This window comes from Molothrus aeneus, chromosome 24 (assembly GCF_037042795.1).
Source record: "Molothrus aeneus isolate 106 chromosome 24, BPBGC_Maene_1.0, whole genome shotgun sequence".
NCBI classification, from domain to species: Eukaryota; Metazoa; Chordata; class Aves; order Passeriformes; family Icteridae; genus Molothrus; species Molothrus aeneus.
This window is the reverse complement of record NC_089669.1, coordinates 4,518,080-4,527,968: the sequence shown is the minus strand read 5'-3', so window position 1 is coordinate 4,527,968 and position 9,889 is coordinate 4,518,080. Positions and strand designations below refer to the sequence as shown.

General features: G+C 55.2%; 1 protein-coding gene across 1 annotated transcript; it reads left to right on the top strand.

Annotated features, from left to right (window-relative positions):
- Positions 1-703: 703 nt before the first annotated feature.
- Positions 704-9,628, top strand: FGD2 (FYVE, RhoGEF and PH domain containing 2). The gene is made up of 16 exons (XM_066565435.1): positions 704-768; positions 2,604-2,826; positions 2,926-3,006; positions 3,314-3,462; positions 4,293-4,449; positions 4,572-4,710; positions 5,863-5,921; positions 6,251-6,397; positions 6,745-6,837; positions 7,144-7,223; positions 7,300-7,330; positions 7,435-7,527; positions 7,651-7,776; positions 8,335-8,481; positions 8,805-8,948; positions 9,312-9,628. Exons 1-16 carry the CDS (start codon positions 704-706, stop codon positions 9,531-9,533), a joined length of 1,956 nt encoding a protein of 651 aa, XP_066421532.1. The 3' UTR covers positions 9,534-9,628.
- Positions 9,629-9,889: the final 261 nt, after the last annotated feature.

Sequence of the window (9,889 nt, the reverse complement as noted above, 5' to 3'; positions counted from 1 at the left end):
ATGTTGGCACTGACAGATTAGTTTAGAGTAGAAGCTCACTGTCTAACATAGGTGATAGGTATTGGAAAGTAATTGTAAATATTGTATATCTAGGTTTTTTTATAAAAAAATAACACCGCCCTGGGGGCAGGCAGAGTGCCTGGACTGTCTTGCTGAGCAGACCTTGGCTGGACAGGAGAAAAAATTTTATAGATGAGAAACAATAAACAACCTTGAGACTGAGAACTGAAGAGTTCTGACTCCTTCTTCAATCACCAGGCTGGAAAAAGAGATTTTCTAACACATCTCAGGGTCACTGTGACCAGCTAGAGTCCCGAGAGGACAGAGCCCACCCTACGTGTGCTGCATAGCCCAGAGGTGTCCCAGGTCACACCTGCCCTGCGCCATCCCTGCTGCTGCTCTGGCCTTGGCTGTGCCACACTTGGGTCCCTCCCAAACTGAAGCCATTCCCAGTGTTTTCTCAGCATTTCTCCTACCCACAAAGTGCTGTGGTTCCTCTTTCCCTTCCCTTTTGAGGCCGACCCAGTGACAAGCTCTGCTACCACAGAGAGGGCAGCGGGTGGGCTTTGCCTCGTGCAAATCCTCGTTCCCAAACTGCAGCCAGAACACTTCAGAGCAGAGAGGGGGACAGAGGAAGGAGCTGCAGCCCCCAGCACCTGCCCCTGCAGCTCCTGGACACCCTGGAGCTGCTCCCAGCCCTGCCATGGAGGGAAAGGCAGATTATCAGCAGAGTGTGGTGAAGCTGGTGGCTGCATTTGAAGACCACTGGTAAGGCAGGAGGGCTCTGGGTGTTCAGGGTGTGTTAGGGCTCCACGTGGAGTGGGTTTGGGAAGGAAGGAACCCACTGTGGAGGTGGTTTGGAGCCTGTGGAGAAGCTGACAAGGTGATTTTGGAGAAGCTGACAAGGTGATTTGTAATCCTTCACAACTCAGGTTTGCCTCAGTGTCTCCCTCCTGCTGCAGGTCATGAGCAGAATCTGGAAACCTCAGTGGGGTGTGAGTGGTTCTGCCTGGCTCAGGATTAGGCTGTGGCAGCCCATTCCCCCACAGCCAGCACCTTCACACTCAGCCTGCCTGGTGCATCCTGCTGCCTGCTGGGGAAAGGAATTGTGGTTTGCAAATATATAGGCAGAGGTTTTCACTGGGAATGAACTGCCTGGGTGTCTGGGAGGGTCCCAGCCTCAGACTGTCCAGTTGTTTGCAGAGATGTGGCTCCTAGGAAAGGAAACAGAAAGCATTGTGGTAAGGGAGAGAGAGAATTCCTTTAATAAAAGAAGCTCCTTCCTTTGGAGTGTGAGCTGGGACCCTCGACAGTGTGTGCTGGGGTCTGAGCGAGGGGATCTGCCCTGGCTCTGGTGTAAAGGTAATTCTGAGGCTTCAGGTGAGTTATTTCTCACTTTCTCCATCTGATGAGTCAAGGCATGGAATCCTGCCATTCCATGAGATGCTCTCAGTGAGCCTTGGAAGGGCTGGGCAGGTGAGTTTTGCAGCCATTCCTGAAGATGCTCAGGCACAAGATTTCCTTTCATTCCAGGAACTCCTGCATCTCTGCTGTGTGCTTTTCCCCAGGCTTTGTGGTTGTGCCCATCATCCCCCAGTGATGTTGTGTTGGAACCACTGCAGTGTTTGATCTGCCCCCATGTCACTACTGCAGTGTGTTTGTTGTTTGCCTTTGATTTAGAGGAAATAAAAGTAACTTGAGACTTTCAGAGGAAGCTGGGGAACCTGGGAATGAGCAGAGCATTTTGGAGCAGACAATGGTTTGGCCTAAGTCAGCATAAATAGAAAGAGAGAAGTTCCCTGTTGGGACTCAGCCGTGGCTTCAGGCTGACACAGGTTTGGGAGGCACCAGGAGAGATGGAAAAATCCTCTGAAGGGTTCTGCCAGCCCCCCTGGACAGGAGGGGATTTGTGCATGGCTGTGGATGCACTCCTGAGCTCACAGACATCTTTAGCATGGGATGGAGCTGGCATCCTCTTCAGATGAGTCTCTGCTCCCCAAGTCACTTCCTATCCTCAGCTTTGCACTTTGATGTCCAAATTCTTCAGGTCTTTCCCATCCCATCCATCCCACTCCTGTCTGCAGGCCAGCAGTGGATGTCTTTCCAGTTCTGCCCAGAGCAGTTTCCTGCAGTGACCAGCTCTTGGATGACAGACAAGTCACTTGCTGTCACCTTCACGGCCTGGCTTCTCCCTCATGCCCGCTCTGGACCTGCTTTCATTGTCTTTGCCAGAAAAGGGAAGAGAGAGCACCACCAAAAACAACCTGTCTGCAAAACCACCCACACATGGCCTGCTCTTGGCTCAAAACTCTTGGCTCTTGGGCTTCTCCCTGCTTTTCTCCATGGTGGCAGCAGGCAGAAAACCAGAGCTGTGGGTAGGATAAACAGCAGGATCCTGCTTTTCTAGAGCAGGAGAGGGACTGGGCACAGCAGCAAGGGGCTCTGGGAGAAGAGAGGCTGGATCCTCACCCCATGGAGGATGCTGAGGATGTTTGTACTGCAGGGCAGAGACAGCGCTGGGCAGCTGCTGCTCTTGTCCCTTCTGGTGGCTTTAAGCTGGGCTGTGCTGGGGGAATGGCTGAGCTGATCCCATTCCTCTGTAGCAGGAACAGCACATCTGCCCAGAGGGACAAACAGGCAGGCAGCCAGCTTCCAGCATTCCTTGCCAGCCAGAGCCACTCCCTGACCAGAAAAGAGGATGAGGAGGAGAAGGATCAGCAAGGTCAGCGTGGACTCAGCTTCAAATGCCTCCGTTCTCTGCGATCCAAAATCCGTGAGGACAACTGGAGGAGGCCACAGGGCCCAGGCCTGGAGCCTGGCAGCCAGGTGAGCTCCAGAGGCTGGTGGGGTGGGTGCCCACACTCAGGCAGGGCTGGCTCAAGGTCTCATCTCTGCCCATGAGACTGAGCCCTGCTCCCCATGCAGGAACCAGAGGAAAAGAAAATCGCCCTGGAGCTGCTGGAGACAGAGCAGGCTTATGTCAACCGCCTCCATCTCCTTGATCAGGTGAACTGGGGAGTGGAGGGACCAGTGCAAGGGGATTTTGGAGGGATTGAAGCTGTAAAAATGAGAAACATGTGGGCTGCTGGTCTTTACAGGCAGAGATTGGGCCTGGCATTTGTCTTTTCTAGACCCCACACCAGTGGGAAGCACCCTTGTCCCAGGAAAGCCTTCCATCCCCCTCTCCTCTTGGAGCCTGGGATTTTCCTCCTGCACAGTCAGACCTTTTACTGGGTGATGTGCCTGTCCCAGAGAGGAAATGGGATCCTCAAACATCTCCCTGGCCCTTTTTGTTCACCCTTCTTTCTTCCAGGTATTCTATACAGAGCTGATGAAAGAAGCCAAAACTGGGAAGACGGTCCCAGAGGAGGTGGTGAAAATGATCTTTTCCAACATCTCCTCCATCTACCAGTTCCATGCTGAGTTCTTCCTGCCAGAGCTGCAGAAGCGCATGGGGGATTGGTGAGCTGCAGGAGGGGAGGGGAGGGGAGGGGAGGGGAGGGGAGGGGAGGGGAGGGGAGGGGAGGGGAGGGGAGGGCAGCACACCTGGGTGCCTTGGCCACAATGGGGGAGCAGCACTGAGTTCAGGCTCCCACCAAGACCAGAGCTCAGCCTGTCACAGACACATCTTTTATGAAAAATCCTTTCCTTAGGATTTTTCCTCCTGAGAAGCTGAGAGGCCTCAGGAACAAAATGCAAACAATGGTTATCTGCTGCTGTGGAATGCAACAGGTGCATCTGGGATTGGTCTCATGGGGTTGTTTCTAATTTATGGCCAATCACAGCCCAGCTGGCTCAGACTCTCTGTCCGAGCCACAAGCCTTTGTTATCATTCCTTCTTTTTCTATTCTTAGCCAGCCTTCTGATGAAATCCATTCTTCTATGCTTTTAGAGTAGTTTTAATATAATATATATCATAAAATAATAAATCAAGCCTCCTGAAACATGGGGTCAGATCCTCATCTCTTCCCTCATCCTAAGACCCCTGTGAACACGGTCACACAGCCTGTTTATCTCCAAGTGTCTTTTGCTGGAAAACACTTCCTTAAAATGCTCAGAGCAGAGTATGGAAAGCTGGGTGACATCTCAGGTGGTTTGAGGGTGTGCCTGGGTATGAACAGCCCAGGCTGGCTGCAAGGTGGGGACATTCCTGCTCTGGAGAGCAGGAATCAGTGTGGGGATGTAGCAGCCTGCAGCAGGGAAAACCTCAGTCCTCCACCATGGTCCTTCAGTTCATCTCTCACTGTCTGTCTGTCCTGAGGAAGCTGCTGGTCTGTGGTTCCCTCCTGCAGGCACCACAACCCCCGCATTGGGGATGTCATCCAGAAGCTTGCACCCTTCCTCAAGATGTACGGGGAGTATGTGAAGAACTTTGACAAGGCCGTGGAGCTCATCACTGCCTGGTCAGAGAAATCACCCCCCTTCCAGGAGCTCATTGCTGACATCCAGGTAAGGGCAGGGCAGGGGAATGGCAGCAGAGCTCCCAAAATCTCCAGGGAGTGGGGAAACAACAGAGGGTGCGAGCTGCCTTGGTCACTGTTCCTCTGTCCGTGCTTGCTGTCCCTGGCCAGAGGAGGAAGGTCTGTGCTAACCTGACGCTGCAGCACCACATGCTGGAGCCTGTGCAGAGGATCCCGCGCTACGAGCTCCTCCTCAAGGATTACGTCCGGAAACTCCCGCCCCAGTCCCCCGACAGAGGCGATGCCGAGAGTAAGGGCTCATGGAGGGGAGGGCAGGGTGGGTTTGTAGGGAAATAACAACCCCTGGTTGTTGGCGAAGATGAAACAGGAAAGCCTTATAAATATGATTGTCTGGCAAAAGATTTTGAGAATATAGAAACTATAAGTGAGATTGAAATGAAAGCAAGCTTTGAGATACCCCAGTTACTGAACAACTGGAAAACAATGGTGTGGCCGGCTGAAGGTGATCCCCTTTTGATGGAACAACACCCTCTGCTTGCAGACAGGCCCAAGGGTCAGAGCAGACCCTGCAGCTTGGCAGAAGGGGCCCAAAGAGGAGTTTTTAGGGTTTAAAATGTAACAGAGTATGGTGATGTAATGATTCTTATAGGCTGTATGGAAATGCTATAGGATTTGTATCTTGGACTAGATTGGTCAGTGAGAATCAGAATATTCAACACAGAAGAAGATTTATTGTATTGGAACGGGAACCTCGCTCTCTTACCTTTTTTACTCCCTTACGCTCTTACCCCTTTTCCTCTCTTACCCTCTCATCCTCTCTCTCCCTCTCTTCTCTCAGTCCTGCTCCAGCTGTGGCTGGCAGCTCCCAGCAGGGCCCTGCACCCAGGCCCTTTGTAATAAACCCCAAGTTCCATGACCTGGCTGCAGAGATCTCTCATCTCCATCCATCCCCACTGTCCTACCCCCGGTGCTCCTACACCTGGTGTTGTACATGGGCACCAGAGAACCTGGCTTCACTCTCCAGCTGCCCTGTGCCCTTGGATAAACCTCTCAGTCTGATCCTTTTCTAGCAGGGAGAGGGATTAATCTTCTTTTTCAGGGGCTGGGGAGGGGAAGGGTGGTGTGTCAGGTGGCCACAGTAGCCCCTAAGGACACCTGTAGCAGCTGGGGGAGCTTGTGGATAACACATCAGACCCCTGTGGATAACACAGTTCCCAGTCCTGCTGGCATGGAGGGATACAGGAGTGGGCTGTCTGTCCCTCCATGTGCAGTCCAGCTGTACCCAGACTCCTGCACAGCATTTCAGGGCCACTTTGGTAGTGTTCATGGAAGGGCAGCAGCTGCTACTCATGTGCATCCATGAGGGACAGAGCCAGAAGCTTCCTCCCACAGCTCCAGAGCAGGTGTTGTGTGTTTCACCTCCTGTCTGTTCTTATTGCAGAAGCCCTGGAGATGATTTTTATGGTGGCCAAGCACTCCAATGCAGCTATTGCCGAGATGGTGAGGCCCTGTCCCAGCTGGAAATGCTTTGCAACTCACAGCACAGTCCCCTTGAAGGGGACAAGAGCCCTCTGGGTTCAGCTGTGGAGCTTTAGACCCTGTTCTTAATGCCCAACCTCACCACCAAGTCACATCTGTAGCATCAGCTGGGCTGTGACCAGCTGGTCAAGGCTGGGAGCTGCTCCCAAAGATCAGTCTGGGCTGAGAGAGCTGTGCCACCTCTCCCAGCACTCAGCCACAGGCTGGGAGGTGGGCATGGAGGGGACCCAGCTGTGACAGGGTTGTGGCTGCTCAGCACCCCACAAGAACAGGTCCTGTGCCTCCCCCAGGAACGGCTGCAGAACCTCTGGGTGGTCTATCAGAGGCTGGGCCTCGAGGATGACATCGTGGATCCCTCCAATGAGCTGATCAAGGAGGGGCCAATCCAAAAAATCTCCACCCGCAACAACAGCACATCGGAGAAGTACCTGTTCCTGGTGGGAGCTGGGGTGCCTGGGGCAGGGGGAGGGAACAGATGAGGTGGGAGTGAGGAGAGGGGTGGTACAGCCTGGCCAGGGTGTTGCTGGGTCACCTTGACACAGAGGGGATGAATTCAGAGCTGGGTGGGGAGGGTTTGACCCCGCTCAGTGCAGGGCACGGTTGGGAATCTGCTGATCCCTGGGCATGGCATCCCTGGGAGATGCTTCACCTTTGCAGGGTGGGAGGGGGCTGAGGCAGAAACAGACGAGTTTTAGGTGGCAGTGAAGGACCCCAGACCCCAGGGAAGCCCACAGCTCAGAGCAGGCAGTGCTGGGCTCCAACCCACCCTCTTCTCCCCTCCCAGTTCAACAACATGCTGCTCTACTGCGTGCCCAAGGTCATCCAGGTGGGCGCCGAGTTCCAGGTCCACCTCCGCATGGATGTGGGGGGCATGAAGGTCAGACAGCTGCCCTTGTCTTTGTGCTTCCCCCAGCTCCTGCCTGCTCCAAAAGCCTCTGCTCTGGGGTGTGACTGCTGCCCGAATTTCCTCAGGAGGGAGGGAGGAGCTGGAGGCAGGGGTGGCTTTGTGAGTGGGGTTGATAACTCTGATCCTGGGAAATGCCAGTGAAATCTTGTGTCTGTGGGATCTGAGGGGCTGAAGGGCTTGTGTGAGAGGGACATCCCTGTACCCCACATCATGGAGAAAGGTCCAGGTGTGCTGGAAGTGGGTTCAGCTCCACACAATTCCTTTGGTCTCCCACAGGTGCGGGAGCTGAAGGACGCTGAGTTCCCTCACACCTTCCTGGTCTCAGGAAAGCAGCGGACACTGGAGCTCCAAGCCAGGTAAGGGGAAGGGTGAAGTCATGCACATCCTCAGGGAGGAGGGACAACAGCTCATCCAGCTCCTTTTTGTACCCAGATCTGAGGAGGAGATGAACGACTGGATCCAGGTACCAGCGAGTACTGGGAGAGGGGGCTCAGCTTCCCCCATCCCAGCTGGATGCCCTGGGTGAGGGCACGCCCAGTGCCCCTCCAGCCCTGCCTTCCCCTCTAGGCCTTCCAAGATGCCATTGACAGGAAGGAGAAGAGGAGTGAGACCTTTAAGACTGCAGTCCATGGACTGGAGACAGACACCCCTGCACTGAAGGTAACCCTCCTGCTCTCCCTGTGTCCCACCTGGGAGAACACACCTTGCTGTGCCTCAGTTTCCCAAGCTCAACCGACCTGGGGGGAGGCTGAGGACACCCAGACTGTGCTCTCCCACCCCCAGGCAGAGGAGCTGGGCCGCCGAGCCCCGCAGTGGGTGAGGGACAATCTGGTGACCATGTGCATGCGCTGCAGGGAGCCCTTCAACGCCATCACCCGCCGGAGGCACCACTGCCGAGCCTGTGGATATGTGAGTGTCCCCTCCCTGCTGGCCTGCTCAGGTGGCTGCTGGGCCAGGAGTGCACCTTGTACCCCTTTCCTAGGCTTGGGGCTGTGTGACCGTGTTCACAGGGGTCTTAGGATGAGGGAAGAGACGAGGATCTGACTCCATGTTTCAGAAGGCTTGATTTATTATTTTATGATATATATTATATTAAAACTATACTAAAAGCACAGAATAAAGGACTTAATCAGAAGGCCAGCTAAGAATAGAATAGTAAAGAATGATAACAAAGGCTTGTGTCTCAGAGAGTCCGAGCCAGCTGACTGTGATTGGCCATTAATTAGAAACAACCACATGAGACCAATCCCAGATGCCCCTGTTGCATCCCACAGCAGCAGATAATCATTGTTTACGTTTTGTTCCTGAGGCCTCTCAGCTTCTCAGGAGGAAAAATCCTAAGGAAAGGATTTTTCAGAAAAGATGTCTGTGACAGGGGCTGCTCCTGCCCCTCAGCTCCTCGTGGAGCTGTCGCTGGGTCCCCTGGCTCTGCCCCAGTGTCACCAGTGTCCCCGTTGGTGGCTGCAGGTGGTGTGTGCTCGCTGCTCTGACTACAAGGCTGAGCTGCAGTACGATGGGAACCGCCCCAACCGCGTCTGCCAGGAGTGCTTCATCTTCCTGACCGGCCACACGGTGCTGGAGGACCGCGAGGGGAAGCACAAAGGCATCCTGGAGGTGAGCTCCACCCCCGTGTGCCACCTGAGCACTGCCACCCACCCCGGGCTCCAGCCTCGCTGTCCCAGCCTGGCCCTGCAGCAGGAGGGGTGGGAGTCACTCCCAGGGCACTCAGAAAGTGCATGTGTTGATCTCCCTTCCTCCCTCATGCTCCAAGCCTTGGACCAAGCAGCTCCCTTCACCACAGGATGCAGCAGCACCATCACAGCCCTCACCTGCCCCTGCTTTCCCTAGAGTGGGCAGGGAATTCCCCAGGAAATCAGCTCAGTGCCCTTTCTACCATCTGCACTGGGTATTAAGGGATCTGTTGGTTGTTTTGGCAGAAAGGAGCTGCAGAGGTATCAAGCAGGAGTTTGCTCTGCAGTTCCCTACAGCTGCTGGACAAGAACGGCAAGGGGGGCACACGGGGCTGGTTCGTGATCCCACAGGACGATCCCCTCGTGCTCTACATCTATGCAGCCCCCCAGGTGAGGCCTGGCTTGAGTGCGCCCCCAGGGGACATCCCACTGTGCCCAAGGGACATCCCAGGACATCCTGGGACATCCTGCTGTGCCCAAGGGACATCTCACTGTGTCCAAGGGACATCCTGGGACATCCCATCCTGCTGTGCCCAAAGGACATCCCATCCTGCTGTGCCTAAGGGACATCCCAGGACATCCTGGGACGTCCGGCTTTGCCCAAGGGACATCCCATCCTGATGTGCCCAAGGGACACCCCGGGACATCCCACTGTGCCCAAGGGACATCCTGGGACATCCCACTGTGCCCAAGGGACGTCCCATCCCGCTGTGCCCATGCCCTGCCTCCCACCGCTGTCTCTCTTCTTGGCAGGACGTCCGAGCCCACACCTCCATCCCCCTGCTGGGCTATCAGGTGCGGGACATGCCCCAGAGCGAGTCCCGGCACCTGTTCCAGCTGGTGCAGTCCCGGCAGGTGTTCACCTTCGTGGCGGACACTGAGGAGCTGAAACAGCGCTGGATGAAGGCCATGGCGCGCTCTGCTGCGGGGATCACGGAGGAGGAGGAGGAGGAGGATGCAGATGAAGAACAATGAGGCCATTCCCAGCCCTTCCCTGCCTGCTCTCACTGCTGCCTTTGGGCACACCCCTGACATCGCTGCCTTCTGGTTTTCCATCGTGATAGGGGCAGGATGGGGACACGTTTGCCAGCACATGGACAAGCTGGATCCCCTTTCACTCCCTGCTCGCTCTCTGCGCTGGACAGAGCCCCTGGGAGCGGGGATTTTGGGGGAGCCCGGGATTTTGGGGAGCGGGGATTTGGGGAGGAGGGGATTTTGGGGAGCGGGGATTTGGGGAGGAGAGGATTTGGGGAGCGGGGATTTGGGGAGGAGAGGATTTGGGGAGCGGAGATTTTTGGGGAGCGGGGATTTGGGGAGGAGGGGATTTTGGG

What these genes read in the sequence shown, in the direction of transcription:
- FGD2 (XM_066565435.1), top strand. Translation starts at nt 704, where the DNA reads ATGGAGGGAAAGGCAGATTATCAGCAGAGTGTGGTGAAGCTGGTGGCT. An exon ending in CAGAAGCGCATGGGGGATTG is followed by an intron (nt 3,463 to 4,292) that starts GTGAGCTGCAGG and finishes TCCCTCCTGCAG; the next exon opens with GCACCACAACCCCCGCATTG. An exon ending in ACTGCCGAGCCTGTGGATAT is followed by an intron (nt 7,777 to 8,334) that starts GTGAGTGTCCCC and finishes TGGTGGCTGCAG; the next exon opens with GTGGTGTGTGCTCGCTGCTC.